General features: G+C 40.4%; 1 protein-coding gene across 2 annotated transcripts; it reads left to right on the top strand.

Annotated features, from left to right (window-relative positions):
• Positions 1-92: 92 nt before the first annotated feature.
• dnai1.2 (dynein, axonemal, intermediate chain 1, paralog 2) lies at positions 93-22,101 on the top strand. 2 transcript variants are annotated; one of them, XM_084347950.1, is made up of 20 exons: positions 94-285; positions 469-528; positions 693-791; positions 1,020-1,100; positions 1,422-1,548; positions 1,770-1,825; positions 1,971-2,126; positions 2,328-2,387; positions 2,510-2,638; positions 3,309-3,402; positions 3,585-3,702; positions 3,914-3,957; positions 4,101-4,348; positions 4,575-4,664; positions 4,954-5,041; positions 5,231-5,310; positions 10,223-10,371; positions 13,181-13,280; positions 17,665-17,847; positions 21,831-22,101. In XM_084347950.1, the coding sequence occupies exons 1-20, from the start codon at positions 244-246 to the stop codon at positions 21,930-21,932; spliced, it is 2,106 nt and encodes a 701-aa protein (XP_084204076.1). In that variant the 5' UTR covers positions 94-243; the 3' UTR covers positions 21,933-22,101. The 2 variants fall into 2 exon arrangements, with proteins under 2 accessions (XP_084204077.1, XP_084204076.1); XM_084347951.1 differs by lacking the exons at positions 469-528; positions 693-791 and having other exon boundaries at positions 93-285.
• The last annotated feature ends 1,014 nt before the right edge of the window (positions 22,102-23,115 follow it).

Below are 23,115 nucleotides of genomic sequence, written 5' to 3'. Positions count from 1 at the left end.
CCAACCCATGTGAGCGCCATGTGATGGGAACTATCTTGACTTGATTATGATCTTTGCTCTCTTCAGTGACCGACAGAGACGGGTGGTTGTCTTGGCAACCCATATACAGCAGCAGGCAGCTGCTGAGGAGCGAGTCGTCTATGCGTTTGACGATTTAAAAAGTTTATTTATCACTTAACGGTGCTGTGCTGTTTTTGACAGGGCTAAATACCGAAATTGTTGTCAAACCGGACTCATTTCACAATGCCCCTGCCTAACAATAACGTTGCAGCATTTGCGAGAAAGGTAAAAGGTCAACTTAGTTTGGCTAGCCTAAACGTTAACCAGCTTACGTTAGCAAAGTCATAAAGCTAGCTACAACAACTGCATTAGAGTTAAAGCAGTAGCTACCAGTTGACGTTGAGTGCACTGACAGTGTTTTCATTATGCTAATGTCAGGGCTTACACTTTTCATTCGTTTTCACACAGGGCTCGATTGTTCAGAAGGCACCTGGTGCGAAGCCAGCTAAAGCTGCGAATAAGAAAAAGGTGGGTGAACCTCCAACTCACAAACCTTTTTAAAAAATCATGAATTCCAGTAACACTTCTGAATTTTGGCATCTGGCTCTATGAGAAACACATGTGCTTTTACAACTTGATGTACTTTTTAATTGAACCAAGACATAAATCTCTCTTTGTATGTAACGTTGCAGGATGAGGACGAGGGTGTGGATGCGGGAGATGGGTGGGATGACTGGTCTCATGGGAAAGCACTTACTAAGCCTCAAGATCAACTGGAGCTCACTGAAGCTGTAAGCAGATGGGCATCTTCATCGCTCAAGTTTGAGACATCCATATGGGCTTGTCGAGGGAATTGGCTCAGACTTTGCTGCTGTTGCATAATTCTTCTTTTCCAACTAGAAAAGTTCATTATCCTCTTTTTGATCATTGTTTTTGCAAATAATACCTCTGCAAAATTATGCAGGCCTTTGTAACCTGTACTGTTATCATCACTGTTTCATCTATAATGTTGCCATTAGGAGCTGAAAGAGGAAATCACCAGGATCCTGACTGCAAACAACCCACATGCCCCCCAAAATATTGTGCGCTACAGCTTCAAGGTAAAGTGTTATCAAGGCTTATAACTTCACATGACTCACTGTAGATGCAGTCATCACTGCAGTGCTGAAGCCACCTTGTACTGAAGATTTTTTTCATGAAAAAGGCACAGATTGTTACTTACCTTATATGTATTCACCTTTAAAAGATGACGGTAAGCGATTCAATGCCAATGTTATTGTGCCTTTTTGTGTCAATATGTTTAAGACCATGTAAATAGCTGATTAACATATATTTCTAATTTCCTAATACCTTTAAACAAAACAGGAAAACAGGTTTCTCTGCTCGCTGTTCCTCACATCACAGCTTCTTGTGTTTTCCAGGAACGTTCCTTCAAGTCTACAAGTGTCGTGGATCAGATGACTGTTCACTTTGTGTTGGAGGGCAGCCTCCTGCATCAAGACTCCGATGAGGCTCGTAGACTGAGGGCCAAGGAGGGTCTGTCTGAGGGTAGGTACTGAAACATGCTGCAGTAATATTATGTGTCTATACATATTCAAGGCTCATGATGTTCCATATTGTGTTTTTGTTACATTAAGTGTTTGCTGGTGTAGTGCATAGTTGGTGCCACAAGGTGTCACTTGCAACATGTGCCATCAAATTCAAGACAAAAGTGACAAGTTCATTTTCTACACAGTCAAATCATGATGTAATATTTCACATGTGTACAGAGACTGCAACAGTCGACGCTGGAGCAGAGCCTGATGAGGAGAAACCAGAAACCCCGGTAAAAATATGTTTTATATGACATTTTATATGTTGAACTAAAATTAGAGCAATGCTTTGTGCTGGACAGTATACTCCAATCTGAACAGGATCCTGTGTCCTAACAAGGTCAATCATTTACACTCCCCCCTGTTGGTTTTCCACAGGCAACACCTGTAGAGGATGGAGGGGAAGTGGAGGAAGCTGGAGAAGAGGACAGACCAGACAGTGTTGTCTCCAAAACTGACAAGAAGGAGCCAAAACTTACTAACCAGTTCAACTTCAGTGAGAGGGCCTCCCAGACTCTCAATAACCCACTAAGGGTAGGAAGAAAGATAACCAGTCTCTCACCTGTCATCACAACTGTAGTTATCACAACTGACATAGTAGTTGAGATAGCTACATTTAGGAAAAAGGCAAAGTTTTAATATTAGAGGGTCTGAAAAACACAATATTGCTGTTTGTGTAATAAAATATTCATAGCCTCAAGAGTTTCTCTGGAGTCATTGTTTATTTTCCTGTAGGAAAGAAGCTGCCAGACTGAACCTCCCCCACGCAGCGTCTTCTCTGCCACTGCTAGTCAGGTACTGGATAACCTGATGTGTTTAAAAGAGATGTTTAAGGAAGGCTCATTTTCACACAGTTGAGCATCAGTGAATATATATGCCCACATGGGCTGACTGGAATAACTCAATTCTCTTTGCAGTGGGAGATCTATGACGCGTATGTGGAGGAGCTGCAGAAGCAAGAAAAGAATAAAGAGAAGCAGAAAGCGGCACCATCAAAGAAAGATAGTGACAAAAGCAAGAAGAAGACGATGCTGACAGAGGCTCAGGTAACTTGAGACTTGAACTTTCCAGCCCTAATATAACATGTTTCTATGTATGTATTGGAATCTTAACACAGTTACAGCTCATATTAATCTTGTCGCCATACATACTATGCATACATTGCTATACATACATTATTAATGGCTGTTAAATCATAGTATCTTCAAAGTTAACAATATGGCTACCCAGCACACATGGTGATACTCTATCATCATACTCATAATGTTATTAGGGATGGGATGATAAAACGCTCACAATAAGTTAATTGTGGTGAATTTTCATTATGGGGATAATTGTGAATCGAGAGAATCTTGAATACCCATCCGACATTAGTGATTTGAAAAAGCTGTCTAGCTCAGTGACATACAGTCCTAGATTGTTTTTTTCTTATTTATTTTGAATTGCCAAAGCCTGTCACCATGGCTGAAGGCATGGCTTGCACATAATATCCCTCCCAAAAAACAAGTTCAATTGGATGGTTGTAAATACTACAGATTCCAAACGAAAAAATGACAGAGAGCTGCGGTTACCATTTATTTATTAAAGTGATTCCAGTTTGTTTAGTAATTTCGTCAATCACAATTGTGTTTGACAGGATAATTGTGACATGAAATTTTCATATTGTCTCATGCCTAGTCCTTATGGTTAGTCTGTAACAACGTTTATCCTCTATAGATGGATGACATGAGCAAAGTGGGAAAATTGTTGAAGAAGTCAACGATCCTAGAACGAATGGTCAATCAGAATACATTTGATGATGTAGCACAAGGTATGCTCCAGTAAATACTGTATGTTAAGTGACACAATACTAAACCACAATCCCACTTTATATTCAAGTTGCTACACTTTCTCTTCTCTTCTCTTCTCTTCTCTTCTCTTCTCTTCTCTTCTCTTCTCTTCTCCTCTTTTCTTTCTCTCTCTCTTCCTTAACCTCCTTTCATGCCTCTTCAGATTTCAAATACTTTGAGGATGGGTCTGATGAGTTCAGGGACGAGGAGGGCACCCTTCTCCCTTTGTGGAAGTTCCAATATGACAAAGCCAAAAGACTGTCTGTCACTGCCCTCTGCTGGTAGGTTTGATCATCATGTCTGCTGATATTCCCTTCAAATTATGTTTTTGTTATGGGGAAAAATATGCAGCTGCAACTCTCACTCTATCTAGTGTTTTAAAGATAATGTCTTCGACTGTTTACCTCAACTACCTGTGTTTGTTCTTCAATGTTATCCCTTCTGCTGTTAAAAGAAGGGAGAATGACTGATTGATGTACCTCTCCTCAACAGGAATAAGAAATATCAGGACCTATTTGCTGTAGGAATGGGATCCTGTAAGTACACCTAATAAAAATGGGGATCCATACATCTGTATGTTAAACCAATTTAATCAAAATTTTAATTGCTGCTTTTTTATAAAGCATATTTGGTATTTGACCTGATCGTCCACTCTCCTCTCTCTCTCTCTCCCTGTCAGACGACTTCAGTAAACAGGGGCGTGGCATGCTTGTCTTCTACTCATTGAAGAAGTCTGCCTTCCCAGAGTACACCTACCCCACCACCTCTGGCATCTTGTGCCTTGACATACATGAGCAGCATTCCTACCTGGTGGTGGTCGGCTTCTATGACGGCTGTGTGGCTGTCTACAACTTGCAGGAGGAGGGACTGGAGCCCGTGTATAAGAGCACAGCCAAGACTGGCAAGCACACTGACCCCGTCTGGCAGGTGAGAGTAGGGGACAATGGTAGAGGTGATGAGAGTTCAGGCCATTTAGTTCCTGTCATTAAATCCTTGCACTGTTACTTTGTCTTCATTTACATGGAAGCTCTTTCATTTTTGAGAGCCATCCCAAACCAGTTTATTAGGAGTAGAATGCACCCCCTAACCTAACAGAGAATTTAATGTACAAGAAAATAAAGGAAATGTCACATAAATGTATTTTTTCATTCAGGTTTGCTGGCAGAACGATGACATGGACAATAACCACAATTTCTATTCTGTGTCATCTGATGGCCGAGTTGTGTCCTGGACACTCGTCAAGGTTAGCTAAGGAATTCTACTTACTACTACTACATTACTTTCTCTGTAACTCTTATGTGGTCTAATTAGAGGCAGTTTTTCCTCTTTTCATGTTATCTCAGCAAAATGAAAATATGATGCAAGTTGGAAGACGCTAATTAGTTGCTCTTTGTTTGCCCTCTGGATGAGTTTGTCTGTGTGCTTCTTCACATTTGCAATTATTATCTTCAATTTATTTGGTTGTTTTCATTTGCATGTCTTTTATCTATTAGTATCTATTACTTCATCACTGTGTGTTTGCATGCTTGCAGAATGAGCTGGTCTTTACAGACATTATCAGACTGTCAGTGAATGGTGCTGTCTCTGAGGGGCCAGAGGGTTTACAGCAGCCCAGCATCGGTAAGGGCTCCATTACACTGCATGTCATCTTGCACATGTATATGAAAATGTACTGTATGTTTTTAATTTTTAAACTATCACTTTAAATATTATCTGATATCAGATCAGATTTGCCTCAGTCCAGTGCATCAGGTCAGTGTCTGTAACAGTGCGTGTCTAATTAATGAGTTCAATCCCTCCTGTCCACAGCCTGTGGAACATCGTTTGACTTCCATAAACAGATCGACTATCTCTTCCTAGTTGGCACAGAGGAGGGGAAAATACACAAGGTATGTATCAATGATTCCACTACACTAGTTTTACAGTTACATTAATTAAGCATCTTGTTAACATGGCTCACTTAGGCAGCCAAATGTCCAGTGGGGAAGCGAATCACAGCATAACTTGTGATACAATACCATCAAGCTATGGCACATTGGCATGAGTAATACATTAAAATATAGTGTATGTGTAACTGATTAAAACATAACCCTATTAAATGTATTTTATAGGGTTATGTTAATAAGGCACTGTATTATTCCACCTCATTTACAATCTTTAACGGACCGATTCATTCAGTGCAAATAGCGTATAATTAGTATTATTATATAAAATTTTAGATTGGTTTTCAAACACACAGGCAGCCATGGGTATTAGATCATTTCAGTTGAGACTTCAAACTTGCTTGAGATAATCCCATAATGAGACAGATGTGTCCCAGTTTCATACTATGTACTACATACACGATGTATTAATGTTTTTAGTCCACTATATTATCGTTTAAATATATTTTTAGGCAAATGAACAAAGGTATCCTTACTTGCCATTGTCCTCATTCATAGCTTGTAACCCTTAGAGCCAATATACTGTATAACTTTTTGGTAGTATTCTGTATTCTCTATTCTCTATTGACTTGTCCTGCTTGACAATGCTATAGGAATCAGTTCAAAACAGAGCCAGTGTGAAATTAAATGCAATACTTGATTTCAGGTATGCATCACAACAGTGGTGCTACCCATCGTGCATATGAATGAGCACTGACAACAGAGCTAGAAGAAAGTCAGACGGACAAAACAAGTCTGGAAATTTAAACATATTGCCAGTTATCAATACACAGTGAAATGTGCCAAAAGCCCAGTGATCATGTTAAATTATGTTTTTGACCCATCATTAGGCCCTGCAGTGGGTATCAAGCTGTGACGTCATAAATCTACTGGGCCCTCTGACAGACGACACCATTTTCTAGATTTGACATAATGTACCTTTAAGCTGCCTTTAAATCCTAGAGCAGATACTCTGCGGCTTGACCCGGCTTTATATCTACATTATATCTGCTTAGGCTACACTACAGCAGCTGGCTCGACTGGCTTGAATGGTAACTTTATGTGAATGGGTGTGTTGTCCAACCACCATCACTGCCTAGCTGGGTCGGCTAGACTTACTGCCGTGCCGTTACTCGTTTGTGTCCAAGATTATCTCCAAATGGAGGGAGGGGTGCATACAGGTTTCTAACTAACTGACTGAATGGCCGTAATGCACACACGCAATGCGTGTTTCATTTGCGCACAACAGGAGAGCTCTCCACACACTATTTAATCCAAATATAGGCATACTTAAAAGGGTAGGCTGCAGGCCGGGTCTCTCCTCCCTTGTGCAGCTACTTCCATCTCAAGACTGTCACAGTATGCACTGTGTTAGGCTTTTCTATCGTACAAGATAATAACTGGACGTTGAAGTTAAAGCAAGGGGTATCTATTAGTGGCTGCGTTGCTGATTCAATAGCTGTCTTGCCTTTATCTTAATTAATTCCCTACACCCCTGTTGCAGGTGGTGCTGAACTAGTTGCTCCTGCACCCACTTAAATGTCCATTTTCAAATACCTGGCCATAGAGTCCCTTCTTTCTTATCATCTTCTCATATCAAACTCCTGACTTTTTGACTTTTGATGACTGGCCACTAGAGTGACTAGTAACTACTAACTGGCTAAAAAATAACAATCTTTTACATGACTCACAAATACCATATAACTTCTCACAAATATGTCTGGTTTTCCAAAGTTCACCGGCTTAAGAAAATTTGTAACAAAAATTCTGCTGGTGCTGTTCAGCAAAGCTGCATCCCTTTATTGTGTTTTCTTTCTGTACCACCTCTAAATGACATTAGGACCATCTTGGGGATTTACACTGTCTCCCTGAAAAATGTAAGCTCATTTTGTTTGTGCTGCACTCAGATATCCTGCTGGGCTTGCACTCTGAAGGGTACAGAAGCGAGAAAGTTTCCATTAATAGTATGTGCATGTGTTTGCTGGTGTATGTGTGCGGCTGCAGAATTGTGCACGTGCACTTGTGTGTGTCTGTTTAGCCCATTGGGAGCCCCTCAGGCTTGACGTTAAGGGTTTAATGAGTCTTCTTAAGCAGAGGCTCTCTCCGTCCACATCAGACAGCTGGTAGTTTTTGGTTGGCCTCCCACCTTTTCTCTGCTTTTCTCCCTCATGTTCTTGTTACCGTAGGCAGAAAGACACTCATGAACGTCTCATTTATTTGCAGTTACCAGCCCTTATTCTATTGATTTAGTAAAAGTGCCGCTCACGGACAAATGCCCACTTTATTGAAATTGGCAGATGTTTATAATATTAAACCTACTGCTTCAGGGAAGACTCTCTTACGTGAACATAAAGAGAATGCAGCGTTTGGTAGTGAGATGATGAGAGTTGAGATTAATTCCTGGCTACAAGAACATATAAATACTATAGAATAAATAAAGGAATAAAGGACAAGGCTGCTTTATGTTATCTTTTTAATATTCTCAACATCTCAACTGATTGAAATTGCAAGCCAGTATTGTCTGTGTTGCTGCAGCCCAACACAGTCTGATCTCCAGTGCTTAAGAACTTCACTGTCATCCAAAAACAATTTAAAACACATATTTTTTTCCTCTTACCTGTAGTGCTATCCATCTAGATTGTTCTGATGTGAGCTGTTGAGTTTTGGAGATACTGGCTGTAGAGATGTCTGCCTGGAACGAGATGGTGCTCAGCTTGCGGTGCTCAGAGTGCCAAAATGCATTTGAAAACATCAACAGGGTGTCTTTTTCAAGAAATCATGACCCAATTACTCAAGGTAATCAACAGACCTCGTTGTGAAGAGTTTCATGTAGCAAGTTTAATTTTTTTTTCTGCCGATCTGCTCGGCATTACCACACAGTAGGAAGCGTGCATCTAGTCATGAATGAGAGGCTCATGCTCGTGACTGTTCAGGATGTTAACATTAATACCGTACTCCTCGGCTGCAGTGTCAGATAGCTTAGTTAGCTTAGTTAGCTAGCATCCATGAGCAGATGCAAACTTCCTTCTGTGCAGTAATACAGAAAGACAGTAGTTCCTGAACGAAACTGCAAGTCTGTGAATTTTCTTAAGTAACCAGGCCATGATTTCTGAAAAACATGGCTCTTCACTTTTTCATCCATCTAGTCCCATTAAATTGGAGAGAGGGCAGACATCTCTCCTGCCGATATCTCCGAAACCCACAAATTCACGCCAAAACAATATAGATGGATGACATCTAGATGGAGAAAAAGCACTACAAGTTTAATTGTGAATGGTCACATTATTCATTATTATCACATTCACAGTATTCAATTCAAAATGCTCATTAGTTTCACTTGTCTTGTTGTGTTGCCAGTGAAACCACTGTCAGTTTCCCCTCACGTCAGACATGAATTGTGTTTGCTACCTTCAAATTCCTCACTGTGAAATTCACCTCTTTGCTTATCCCTGATTAGCTTACTCACTGGAGTTAATCGTGAGGAGACATGTCTGAAACATGTCTGATTGCATCTTGGTGGCTTTTTACCTGGCAACATGATTGAGGTCGCAAATGAGGCAGCAGACTGAATCTGCTTCCTATGATAGTTGTGTCTTAGATGCATGCTGTGTTTATAGAGACACACATCACCTTCCTTGCAGACATATAGGCAGACACCCACCCAGACTGTGAGATGAAATACGTTCTGTCTGTCACCTCAAGGTTCAGCAGCCCAGAAACCCCAGGAGAGGACAGATTAAGAATCTTTCACCTAGCTGCAGGGCAACAATCAAACTGTCAGTGCTTAGAAGTGCAACAGCTGTCCCCACAAGCCATGCTGTTTTATCCTGGCTCGTCCAGTTAATTTAGTACTTAAATCTAACTCTGCTGCTGTGGTGGTACTTTTAATCCAATTCTGTCAATTGCAAACTAACTAGAAATTTACAGCGTAATTTAACATTGATTTACAGAGAACCAGAATACTCTTCTTTGGTCCGAAACTGTCACACATATTAGACTTCTAGCCTCTCTGTAATCAGCAATGTCACAGCAAGACCCTTTCAGCTGCCAATGCAAAATGAAATGTGCCCAGATACATAAAGCATTCTGGAGAAAATACTGTATTTTAAGTTCTGCTAAGACTTGCATGGAAAATGTGTTTACAAATATACAAAAAATAATAATGTCTTCTGAAGTGCTGGAGGGACATTTGTCAAGTCATAGTGATGTCCAGTTCAGGCTAGTTTTTGGTCTGATTGCCAAACAGCATTCTTACTAACCAGACCTTACTGTACAAAAACCAACAACAATAACAATTCAGATAACAGTCAAGATTTGATTAAGCTGAGCAGGAAAGGTGTTACCATGGGAACTTTAATGTGTACCTCCTGGGCTGTTGAGTTATCAATTAATATTTTAGGAATATTTTTGAGATGTTTTTAAAGCCCTCAAGTGAACAGTTTGCTTAAGGAAAATTTGCCTTGGAAGAATTGGCCACCTGTCATACTCAAAACAATTATGGGACACTATGTCGCTAAAGTAACTGCTGGCTGCTGGTAGCTGAGCTGCAGTTAGCCAGTTAGCTCAGTTAGCCATGCAGCTAGCGGTCCAGACTTGGAGCTTTGGGCAAGGAAGTGTTTGTCCTTCCACTGCTAGCACAAGAGCTTTAGACTGGGACATGACGGGGCTAGCTGGTTATCATGCTAACACCAGTAGATATCTCTGCAACGCATTACATAGATATCATTATTTCAAAATTGTTATTTCTTCAGATTTTGCCATTAAATTTTAATTTCTTAATGTTTTTAACTAAACATCTTACATATTGCACCTTTTGGAAATCCTGCGTTTACAGATCATCCATTTTGGTCTAAGTCAAGACTTTGCTTTTATTCCACAGTGCTCCAAGACTTACTCAAGCCAGTTTCTGGAGACCTATATTGCCCACAGCATGGCAGTGGATGCTGTTAAGTGGAACCACTTCCACCCGAAGGTCTTCATCTCTTGCAGTTCAGACTGGACCGTCAAGATCTGGGACCATACCATCAAGTAAGACAGCTTGCAGCTACTGTAGATATGACACCACTCTAGACACTGTACTGTATATTGCATCACAGCTGTCAAAATTCTTATTCCATTTTGTCTATACAACCAATCCCAATGGCTTAAAACCTATAATTACATTTTTCTTTTGTTGTGATGTTAGTTAGAAGTGCATACATCTCATTCATCTAAGATGCATGTTTGATGCTTTCATATCTCATTAAACAACTTTTTCACTAACATTAGGTTGTATACCTAATTTAACTAATGTGGTACATGTTGGGAAAATGTTGTGGCATTTGGAGGTAATGGGGATATTATTATTATTGAGTGTCAGCACTCGCCCGCTGTCACAGCAACTAGGGTCCCACCTCCGACACTGCTGGCATCCCATCAAACGTAACTGGCAGTGTGGGCTGGTGGGAAGCTGTTGAGGGATTGTGTGCTTGTTGCTGCACTAGTGACTCCTCCTGGTTGGCTTGAGTGCATTTGAAGAGGAGGGTGACATCTCTGGGGAAATGCTTGAAATTTTCAGTGCCACAGTCTCCCTGTGAAGCTCTTCAATGTTGAGCGAAAAGGAGCTTATGACTCCATATGTGTTAGAGCTGACACATGGAAGGCAGTGGGAGTGAAGAGGTGACAAGAACTACAGTGCATATGGAACTGACCATCTTCATTTGGGATTAAAAGGAGAATGAATTGCGATTGCGAATTTGGGTCATTGAACTGGTTATTAATGTGTGGTTAATATTTTAGTCTTAGTATCATTCAAGTAACATCACTACTCTCTCAGGTTTTAAGGAAATGGAAGATAAATACATTTCTGTTTAGCTACAGCATAGCAACTGCAAGTTTATACTGTATGTATATTTTTATAGATAGCAACATCACTTATGTTCTGTGATCAATTGTGTACATTCAGTGAAGAGGGGACTAGATAATCATTACTCCTGTAATATTTCATTAGTATTAAAGTTTGTCTTCAGTCTTTATTACCTTCTGATTCTCATCATGAACCCAGAATGATTTGACTAACATGCAGTGCCTCCCACTTCTTGTCAGCACAGGCAGCTTGACTGAATAATGATAGTAATCATCTGCCCATTATGGGAGACCGGGTTTTCAAAAGTGATCCATTACATCCCATAGATACAAGACATATTGTGTCGGGGAGAGGCTGATGACTGGCTCAAGCAACTTTTCACTTTGCCAAACTGTTCAGAAGTGTGTGAAAGCTTTACACTAAAAGACTTTACGCTGAGGCTAGTATATTCTGTAAAACTATCAGATGATGTTAGCCAGTTCTGAATGAACTGAAGGGTTTGTGGCTTTATAGAAGAGACGTGCATTAAGTCTATTAATCAGTCAGTTAGCTTTATAAATTTGCGTCTCAGCCTGGTGATAAACTTGGACATTATTTATGAATCCTAATAGCTCCGACTCTCGATTTACAGTATTTGCAGTGTCAGTCTGCTGTAAAAAGCCCCCTGTTTAAAGATTTATTAGCCTTTTGCACCTAATTTCAGACATATTCTATGCCTACCAGAATGCATGTTATCTATCAAACAGGCACAGCAGCATGGCAGCACATTTGTTTGTCCGTCATCTGGGGGACATCCTGCACAAAATCAATAAGGGAGGCTGTTGCAAAAAATGAGATGAGGAGTGCTAAGTGTGGATGATTGTGCATTCTGGTCTGTTACCAAGGTTAATGCAATTTGTGAGGGTTAGTTTTGCACGGTAAAAACTCGACATCTCTGTAATGCATTCTTGATAACACATTCCAACATTATTACTTTTTCATTTGTTTTTTTGGAGCTTGCTGGTAGTAAACATCTTCACAGCTGTGAGCTCTAATTCACTTGCAGAATGTGTCCAGAAGGCTTTGGGTATTGATTAGTTCCTCCCTTAGTAAGTCAAACACTTTTACTCATTACTCAGAGACTGCAAGTGCAGATTGCTTTCATGTACCCATTCAAGTCTCCATCTAAGAAAGTTTTGTTACCCGGTCTGTCTCGCTCACACACACACACACACTTTCTCCTCAAAGTGTGCGTTGGATTTAGTGGCATATAGTGGTCAGGTTGCACATTGCAACCAACTGAATACCTCTTGTGTCACCATTCCTATAATGGCCACTAAAAAAGTAAAAAACACACAAGGCCCTCTCAAGAGCCAGTGTTGGGTTTGTCCGTTGCAGGCTGCTGTAGAAACATGGCTCCATGAAAGAGGGCCAAAGAAAATTCTTAGTATCAGGTCATTATGCACTAATGAAACACTACTGTGAATATTACATTCTGGTTTTTGCGAATAGAGCCCCAGAAATCCACCTAAATTATCCTTCTTGATTCTTACCTTGAAGATTACCTTTATGTGCCTGGTTTCAGCTCTTGGAAAATTTTCATTCTTCATCCTGCTTCCAGTTATGTTTTTTACAAGTAAACAATCGGAGGAAGTAGTGTGCAGGTGGCTTGTGTTTCATCTTCACCCGTTTCCTCTGCCAGGCTTTGATGAGGCATCAGTGACTAGACAGATTGCAACTGATTACCATGGATGACAGTCTAAAGATGGTGTTCTACTGCTTGAAACTTGTCAGAAGAAACCACAGACGTACCGTCTGTATAGAAACAAAATGTGCTGTTTCATATGTATAATGCAGAATATGATAGTTATACTGAAGTATTTCTCTGACTCCAGACTCTGTAGAGAGCACCAACTCTGGATGACTCTATTTCAGAGGCACATTGCGTTTTATGCAGTATAATGAGAAATGCAGATTTCCTGTCTGACCTTGGCTGTCCGTGTGTTTTTCCAGCACTCCGATGTTCACCTTTGACCTGAATGCAGCTGTTGGTGACGTTGCCTGGTCTCCATACTCCTCCACTGTATTTGCAGCTGTCACAACAGATGGAACGGTAAGTGTTTGTCTAAATTTACATTTTGCAGCCCACAGCTTGACTTGAACTTGAGTTTAACAGTTCATCATGCTTTGTTTTTTTTGCTTGTTTTGGTCTTTAAAAGACTCTGGATCAATCTACAGTGCATGGTTTATGATTGGAGTAATTAAGAATATCACATTATTGATTGTACATTCAAGTGTTTTACATTTATAGTTGAGGAAAGCAGATTTTGCGCTGACTACATCTGATACAGAATGTAGAGCTGGGCAATATAATTTAGATAAATGGGGTGGACAAAATAATAGAAAGAACACAGAGGATATAATTCAACACAAGTCAATAGCGCCACAAAGTACAGCTTCCAAAATGCCAATGCAGCTGAATCAACACCTCTCTGAGACGATCTCAATAAATACTGAACAATATAACCTTCATGAAGGTAGGATTTATTAGTCGTATCAAACTGCATTGGTTTAAGCTAGGTGTACATATGGAACTTAAAAGTTGTTTTCCTTTAACTATGATTGAAGAAGGGACACATTACTAACGATCATAAAGTTATCAAATATGTAATTACATAGGAAATCTAAGATATATAAACCATCTATACAACTAGTCTCAGACCTATGTGACTTCATATACTGTAGGATGCTTTGTCTGAAGGCTAGCATTATCTCCACCTCACATCTGCTGTGTGCCTAAGATAATTATCAAAAAACAGCTGTGCCATCTACCACCTGCCATCCTCTTCATTATGATCCTTATAACACAGTTACACACTTAGCTGACTTAACCATTGCTATTGATCAAGCCCCAGATTAGTGCAGTGGAACCTCGGGCAATAGAGTTTGATCAAACACAGTTTCTTGTCACAAAGGCGGCTTCCTACCCTGCCAGTGGTTATTGATTCCAGCCAGAAGTAATTTCAGTGGATGCCTTGTTGCTTATTTCCACATATTTTCTTAATATGGCTGCAAGCTGTCCCCATCTGTTTGTCTTCGCACCAGTCTGTGCCATCGCTCTAAAGTCCAATGTGTTGTGTCTGACACATTTCCTGTCCGGTGTGCCAAGTGAAGTCGAGTGAGAGTGACAAAGAGGAAATGAGAGCTGAGCAATTTGAAAGACACCTTATGTGATAGCGTGTGCATGTGTGTCCCGTCTTCTCCGACGCCAGGAGTCAGTCGCCACAGGCACAATACATACTGTAGCATATCCAAGGTTAAGTAAATTATGTCTCAACCAAACAAATCAGTCTTGGTAGGATATGGAAGAGAGGAAATATCAGAAATTCACAAATCAAATGTTTCTTTTATCGTAAATTGCAGATAAATAACCTACAATGCATACTGCTGATGTTTAAACCCAGAATAAAACCAGCAGTTTGTTTAACTGTAAACATCATCTGCAGAAATAAAACATTTAATTAAATGACTTTGTTAGAAAGCATACCAAGTCTCGGTCCTTTTTGTAACGATGGTAATTTATTCTCTCAAAGTGGATCAAAAGCAGTTTTCAGAAGCTATTAAAAAACTCATTAAAATCTCATCAGTTGGCATACATTTTACAGGCACAATATCCTCCCCTTTCAAAGCGGCAGGAACGACAAGAATAATAAATTGAAGTCGATCGAGGTCAGTGTGCCTGGTCCATTTTTTCTCAGTCTGCAGATCTCAAAATTGAACCATCATCCCAGTCAGGTTTTAAAGGACGAGCTGAGGCGAAAATAGCTTAGATTTTGTTGACGGGAGCTAGCCATTATATATAGGTATACTAGAATTTACTATACTGCCACAATTTAAGGTAGGTGAATGTCAGCCCGGGGTGTGCAGAATTAACTGGGTCCATTAAATAACCGTACGATATTAAGTCCGAGGCCAGGCTTAACTCTCCTTGACATTTGGTTGTATTAAAGAATGACAGAATATTGTCAGAATTCCCACATTCACTGGTTCTATCGCAGTACATGATAATAATCGTCATAATCTTCCCACAGGATAGCAGATTCTTTGCAGTACATTTTTCATTTTCTGTTGACAAGTGTCTGATAGAGCTTGAGTGACTCAGCATGAGTTGTGCGCTGCATGACGTGTATTTACTGTTGATGACAACCTGGCCTGCTGCTGCTGCTGCCACACTGCGAAATGTCAGAGACACAATGGCTCACGTGTGAGTCTGTGTGTGTGTGTGTGTGTGTGTGTGTGTGTGTGTGTGTGTGTGTGTGTGCGCGCGCATGTGCATGTGTACGTGTGTTCATAAGGATAATGACTTGCCTGGCCGGCTGAGGTGTAAGAATGACACTGAGCCTGTGCCACTGCAAACAAATATCTCTTGGTTCTCTCTGTCCTTGCCTCTCCATCTGAGCCGACTGTTGAAGAAATAAAGTGTCAGGATGAAATAATGAGTCCAGGCTCTTCCCCCCGTGATTTGTCTCCAAATCCATATTTGCTCTCTGCGCAGCTCCCTTAACCTCCTGCACATGGACTGCCACATATTGCAGGTAGTATACCTGCATCAGCTCATGCTAGATTATTAGATCTGATACTTTAACGACATCAACCTGAAGCAATAAAAACTGACTAAATGATTTAACTAATTTAAAGCAGTAAAAGGCAACCTTTCAAATTCACCCCTCCTCACATTCCCCTGTGGTATTACTGTTGGTGCCGCTGCCACAAAGAGTTAGCTTATAGACTAGAGAGTTACTGTCAAAACCAAAAAACAATCGTAAGCAGAGTCAAACACCCAGTTGTATTAATAAGTGGGCAGGTTTTGTTGCTTACTAATGTAGTAGAAAGAATGCCATTTTCTAGTCCTGGTGGTAAGAGGGAACACATATCCACAGGGGGACTGACTTCGACACAACACTGGAGCGCTCTCCATTGAGTGAATGCCTGTCCGTTCACTCATTTTACCTCGGTTTCTTTCAGTCTCCCTCTGAACCTTTTTTGCCTCCTTCATGAGCAGGGTTCTTTATCTTTAGCAATGTAGAGTTTCCACAGTTATTCCAGTTGTTCCACTGTTACCTGGGAGTAGCAACAAGGGAAAACAATGCAGCTTCCTGATTTGGTTGCAGAATGACAGACGTGCTCAATTTTTTCAGCAAAAATTGAGTCAAATGGCACATTGAAAGCGAGGTTTATAGGGAATTACACTGCAATCAGTTTTTACTCCAGAATGATAAGTTAAAGCAAAAAAGTCTCAGTTATCTGTTGCTAGTTAAATATACTAAAATAAATGAAATTAAAATATGTAATACATTTTAAGTTTGATAAATCATAAGCAACCATTTTAACACAGTATTATGTCTCTGTGCTCAAGTTCATGCATGAATTGCAAATAGTCAGTGTGTACTGCAATCAGTCATGACTAATGTTACATTAGTGCTTATATATCAAAAGCGAAAACACTACAGATAATGGCTGTAGTGATGGAGGTCACAGAAAGTCATACCCTGGTAGAATATGATGATTCGTTGCAAGTGATGACTGCGATGCTTTGTGTGGTGATGGTACACACAGACAGTGTGAACCCTGGCGACCCGATCACAGTCATCTCTCTGGTAAAAGGAGTGGGCTGTGCTTTGAAGTGGGCTCATTTGTTGTCGACAGATTGTCCAAATGCACTTAGGCTGACAGAAGAATATCTGTGATCTGGTTCCCTCTGGATGACGATGTCCATGATTTTGTGTTGGGGCTGCCAAACACACACAAACACACATATACTCGCACATAGGGACAGAAATGCACACTCATTGAATTACTGGGAACGCGCTTCCTTGCAGCAGATGGTCCGGCTTGCATCCCTGCAGAGGCTTGTGCTCCACTATTCTCCCTCTCACATTAAAGAAGACACAAGCATGAGATATGAAAAGACAACAAATGTAATTTAGTTTTTCTATTTATGCTCATTTCAGGTTGATACTTTTATTTTGGGTGTGTACTATAAAGTGTTGACGTGCTTCAATTTAAAAAAACACATTATGTTTCTCATACTGACAATTGTGCAGCAGTCTGATCACTGATCACTGATTTCAGTGCCTGTCTCTTTAAGGCCCCCCTCCAAAAGAGCCCAGCCTGCTCTGACTGGTCAGCTCTCACAAGCCTGAGCAAGCACCACCCACTGTATTTCAGAATAAGCTCTGTCTGTGTTTTTGCAACCATGGCTGTGCTGGGGGCGTGGCTGAGGGCGGTGACTGTGCAGTTGTGACATCACAACTTCACCGAAGTCCTCAGTGCTTATTTGAAGCAAAGGCTGTGTGCACTTCTGTTTTGACACTTTCACAGTATTTATATAGCAGATGCCAGAGTCCTGAATTCAGTCAGTTCAGTTACAGAGTCAGAATTGTACAACATATCATAAACAAAACCTTAAATCTTTTTCAATCACTCACCTTTTTCAGGTTCACGTTTTTGACCTCAGCATCAACAAATATAAGGCCATCTGCCAGCAGCTAGTGGCCAAAAAGAAGACCAAGCTGACTCACATTGAGTTTAATCCCATCCACCCGATCATCATAGTGGGTGATGACCGAGGATATGTCACCAGCTTCAAACTCTCCCCTAACCTCCGCCAGAAACCTAAGGTAAGAGTCTTATCAAGTTGCCAGAGAGCGACCTTCACTTTCACATTTAACTACATTAAATTAATTTGAGCTAATTTAGTCCAAAGCTAATGCCAATGTTGAGCCTGCTAATAAGAAGATAAACCTGCCTTTCTGCAGCTTCAGCATTTTATGTTTCTGCTCTTACTGCTTTGTCTTTATAATCAGGCTGTAATGTCACATACAAATGGACCTCGTCCACAACAGCACTTTCAGCACAGAAGAGTGTGTTCTGCAGTGTTATCATTGCACTTGAATGGCCTGTTGTGTTCTTTCACCTTATATACCATCTTATCTGTAAACAGTCTGGATATATGTCTGGCCTTTTGCATTATTTACGACTGCCACTTGTTCCACATCAATAAAAGCAGATAAGATGATTAATTCTTCGCGGAGTGCTGACCTCGAGCTAATTTCGCCAAATTACAATTGAATGGAGGCCAGAACACCCCCCTTCAGCAGCTCATTATCAGCATCACTAATCGGCCTGTATTTCTTTCTCCCTTGCTCATTTAGGCCAGTTAGCAATTAGCCGCAGAGAAGCAGTGTTGTTTATAATTGAATAAGCTTGTTAAAAAAGATAACTCGAAGGAGAAGCAGAATGTGAATTGTTATGTATTTGAACTTTTACTGGAAATCACATAACTGTGACCACCCTGGTCTCACGTGTTCCCTGTCTGTTTCTACCTACACATCCTGTCACTCATACTGTCAAACTGCCAATTAATGTTAAGACACGATGGGGACAAAAAACTTAAAGCAAAGCTAAAGTAATTCTGTATTCAAGCCAAGTTGTATCCCACTTTAGCCCCATTCACAATTGATGAGTCACTGAAGGCTCTGTTGCCACTCATGACAATGGTTAATGAGCTGCGGAGTAATCACAGCGGTCCTACTAAACACAGGAGGAAACCAAATGGCACACTGAGTCACAACACTTTAATCAGGGCCCATTTACAGTCAGCTCTGCAGTCTCTCCAGTCTCCTTTGTGTTCTTCACAATTGATGCATGTAAACTAGAAGAAATGCTAACGACTCGAGCAATACGAGTTTATTCTCACGACACGTTTTTGTGTATTATACGTTGCCGCATCTGGGTGCTACACACATCAACAGTTTTCCTTCAACCGCACGCATAAATACAGTTTGGATGGGTACAGCATAAGAAAAAGTACACACACACACATTCAGTGCTACCTCATTAGCGACCTCAGACTGTAGCACTAAAGCGTACAATTGGGAAATAATTGCACAGTTCAGCACCACTGACAGTGCTCAGAGCATTTTGGAAACCCAGTGTGGCAAATAAGCATCAGGCACAAAGACCCACTGCAAATATTTTCAATAATATGTCTTAGAAAATTGGCACAGAAGCCCTCTAAGAAGAGCACAATGGGCATGGTGGCTCATGAATATACCCAAAGCACTGGCACAGTGGCCTAGCACACTAACAATAGAGGTGTGCTGTACTCACTTATTTGAAGAGCGTTGGGTAAAGCTGGCAACAGAACTTGGCTCGTTGACTCTCATTATACTAGTTCAGTCCGCTTGACCTCTCGCTTCTTGCGGTGTTCCCTTAAATACTTTTTAATTATCAGAAAAAGATAACAGAAGTTTACTTTAGGATGTACCTTCCAAAGTGTGTTCTAAAATGGTCTCTTGTTTTGCTGAAGTGAGCAGTTACTTCCCAGCTGTAAGCTCGAGGGCCACGGTCACTAATGAGGTAATGTCAGGTGTGCGTGCTGTTATGCTGTACTCACAGAAATGTACAGGCCTGTGGGTATGTGGTGATATCGTGTAGGGTCTGTGTCAGCCCAAGTGTCCATGTCCCATGTAACAAGAGATCACTGTGATTAAGAAGGTTTGTATATCATCACTTGCTAGTTGAATCTGGTCTGAAAGTGCACACAACACGCTCAAACGCTCATCATCTTTAGATAACCACTAACATTAAATGAACCCTGCCTGTGTTCAACTCAACACACTGTTCAGTTCAGCTGCGTCAGCATCAATGTGTTCATCTCATCTGTTCTCTTTTCACTGCCCTCATTCTGTGTTGCCCGCAAATCATAAGTGGCTGTTGCGTTATAAAAGCAGCCTTATGCAATATTTTGTGATTGTCTATTATCACTACTGTGTCCCAGAATTTTACATCTATGAAGACATTTACATTTATATTAATGCCGAATGCCAATCACAAAATTCTGGGATGCATACAAAGCAGGTATCTGTATGCAGAACAAGAGTGGGATTTTACTGCTGCTGTAAGCAAACCAGCGAGGAAAAATAGAATTATAAAATATATCAGAACACATGTTGAGAGATGAGGAATGTTTATTATTCTGATAAATTCTGAAGTTGTATTCATTAGAAGCACCAGTGTATGCCCAGTCAGCCTTTCTCGCATGTGCTTTATTGGGCCATTCATCATGGCAGAGATATTATGTTGCACAGAGTTTTGACGCTCATATGTTTAGGGAACACAGCTGTCCGTCTGGATCAGCCCCGCTCGCTGTATCCATTTCACAGTTCAAAATAGCTACACCAAAATATAGATATACATGTTCCAAGCTTCAAAGGAGGAGTCAGTGAGACCCACCTCTCATTTGTTCATTGTTTTCATACTAGTAGAATTAAAAAAAAAAAAAAAAAACTGTACGTTATGTGCTAATTTTGCACTTGCAGAATATGGTGAAAGGTCCACAGACAGATTGCAAATAAAGGCTCATGACCACATCCATTAACACCACAATCAAACTGGTGTTTTTATCCTTTATGTTGACATTTTTCCAGTGTAAACATACTGCTCTTGAATGCAACAGCAGGCATTAATGTTATTAGTCACACCTGTGTTTTTCCTGCGCTAACAATGGTAGACGACACAGGAAGCATCTCGACCCATTTCTCCAGCGGTCTGTATTATAAGCACAAATAAATTGTGGACTGCTTCCATTTTTCATCCTTGAGTCAGTTCGTTGAATGTTTATGAGAGCAGAACAGTCAATTATATTTAAATAAATAGAATTATTTGTTTTTTCTACGGTGCTATCTGAATTTCACGCAATTTCAGAATGATTTAGGCTTTTTCTTAAACCTGAGAATCCGATAAACTCTAATCATGCTAATCATTATTAGTAACAGGCCTCTCTTCAAATGCGCTAAACATAAAAATACGAACTATCTATTGTTTACCTGAAATTGGAAGTCTTATTTTTACAGTTGCATTATTACAGTGATACAAACTGTATTTACATGTTGCCTCTTAAATTCCCAAAAGTGTTAATTCCTAATTAAAATGGTTAGAATCTGTGGGTTTAAGGGCTGAAACTAAATGTATTAACAGGTAAATATTTATTCATCTCATTAAGCATTTAATTATATAATTATGTAATCATTTATGTAGTTTTTTTCAGCACTTGAAACCCTCTATAAAAATCAAGTGAAGCTTTGTTGAACTATAAGATTCTATCAAGCTCCTTTAATCAAAGTCCAGCTCAGTTGAGGAAAACCTGTGGCAATGGTAAATGAGCCTGGATAACAACAGGCCTGTTTAATATCCTTTAACGGAGGTGGAATGAGCTCCCGCAGCAAGACAAGACAAACATTCAGCCGTATGATGTGGCTCTAAAGTGGCTTTGCTTTTCTACACACAGGAGTACTTAATGTGCCAGTAGTAATTACAACACACCACAAACTTTGGAGGATATCTTTGAATTTGCCCTTTGTAATGGCACCCACAGGCAGCATCTACATGTTTTCAAAGGACATCTCACAAAAGGGTGGAAAGAAAGTATTATATAATTTAGTATTATAACCACTTTGCTACTATTGACCTTACATCTCTTTAGATTTCTGTCTGATTATTGTATGCCTCCCTGCTGGTTTTGTGGTCTCCCCCAGCATGAGGTCAAGTCATTTCTGAGTCCTTTTTCTCTCTCTTTATATGTGTGTGTTTGTGTGCGTAGGCCAAGAAGGGACAGGAGCTGCCTAAGGGTCCAGAGGTGGAAGTAGCCAAGATGGAGAAGCTCCTCAGCCTGCTGAGGGAACCCGAGCAGAGCACAGCTTAGGGCGGCCACTGTGGCTTGTCTCCCCAATACAACAACATGGTACAATCCTTAATTCTCATTCAGAAAAAAAAAAACAGAAAAGCTTTTTTGCTCACTGTGTGCACCAGTAAACAACATCAACATAACAAGAAAACCGTTTGTATATGTTTATTAAAAAATGTTTTCTTCAGATCTCTCGTAAGCTGTTAATGAATTATTCATTTTTAATCAATAATGCATGTATTTATACTGCAGTACTTGATACATATTAAACAGGCAACATTAGAACTCCATTGACTCAAGTGACCTCTTCTGCAGAGATTTATTAAACCCATTGCGTATGTATTGTACAAGTTGATTAAGCTGAAAGTGAGGGGGAGAGGTACTGCAAGTGAATGGGGAGATAAATTAGCGTAATAGATTGAACATTTATGGACCAGATCCAGACGACTTATCTTGGCCGGCACATGCCGTCCTGGGCACCCATCCAGGGATGAGACAAGAGCCTGTTAATATCCCATGTACGTGGAGAACTTTGATTTGACTCATAGCGGTGTCCGTCTTTATTTTTCCTTTTTCACCTACCCTCCCCGTCTTAATGATCTTGTCCTTCAGGGAAGTACCACCCAGTGCTCTGATGCTCAACTGGACTCAGACGCTGCCTCGGTGTCCCGGGCTCTCTGCCTTTCTCTCTCTTCTCATCTTCCTGCGAAAACACACGCAGCGGTCTCTCCCTTAAGTGTGATTCATTGCTTCATCTCCACGAGTTTAGCGAGAGAGGGCCGCTCAATCACCTCATTTTTACAGACAATGCGTAACAAATGATTGTGGCCGTGGGGTGGTAATGAGAATACAGCTGCAACAGTTGGTTCATTACTGCGGTAATGGGGAGCATACTGCAGGGTTGGTCAAATAACTGTTTGTTCGGCTGTTTCTCACATTTGTTTATGTTGTATTTTTGTAGATTTCTGTAGCGGCATTTATTGGATTCGGGTTTGGTGGCAGGTTAGCGGCATGGCAGAGGACACAACTGTAATATTTTAAATTAAACCCTTGTGTACTATTACTTTTATGTTTTGTCAATATATGAGTTCCAGGCGCTAGTTGATGAGGTGCTGTTAGTTGATTTATTTTATACTCACTTTTTTTTGTGTTGTTGACATCCTCTTTAATACAATATTTTACCAAACTGATTCCAACAACC

This window comes from Pagrus pagrus, assembly GCF_965226575.1.
Source record: "Pagrus pagrus genome assembly, chromosome: 3".
NCBI classification, from domain to species: Eukaryota; Metazoa; Chordata; class Actinopteri; order Spariformes; family Sparidae; genus Pagrus; species Pagrus pagrus.
This window is presented reverse-complemented; position numbering and strand designations above follow the sequence as displayed.

What these genes read in the sequence shown, in the direction of transcription:
- dnai1.2 (XM_084347950.1), top strand. Translation starts at nt 244, where the DNA reads ATGCCCCTGCCTAACAATAACGTTGCAGCATTTGCGAGAAAG. An exon ending in AAGCTGCGAATAAGAAAAAG is followed by an intron (nt 529 to 692) that starts GTGGGTGAACCT and finishes GTAACGTTGCAG; the next exon opens with GATGAGGACGAGGGTGTGGA. An exon ending in AGGAGGGGAAAATACACAAG is followed by an intron (nt 5,311 to 10,222) that starts GTATGTATCAAT and finishes TTTATTCCACAG; the next exon opens with TGCTCCAAGACTTACTCAAG.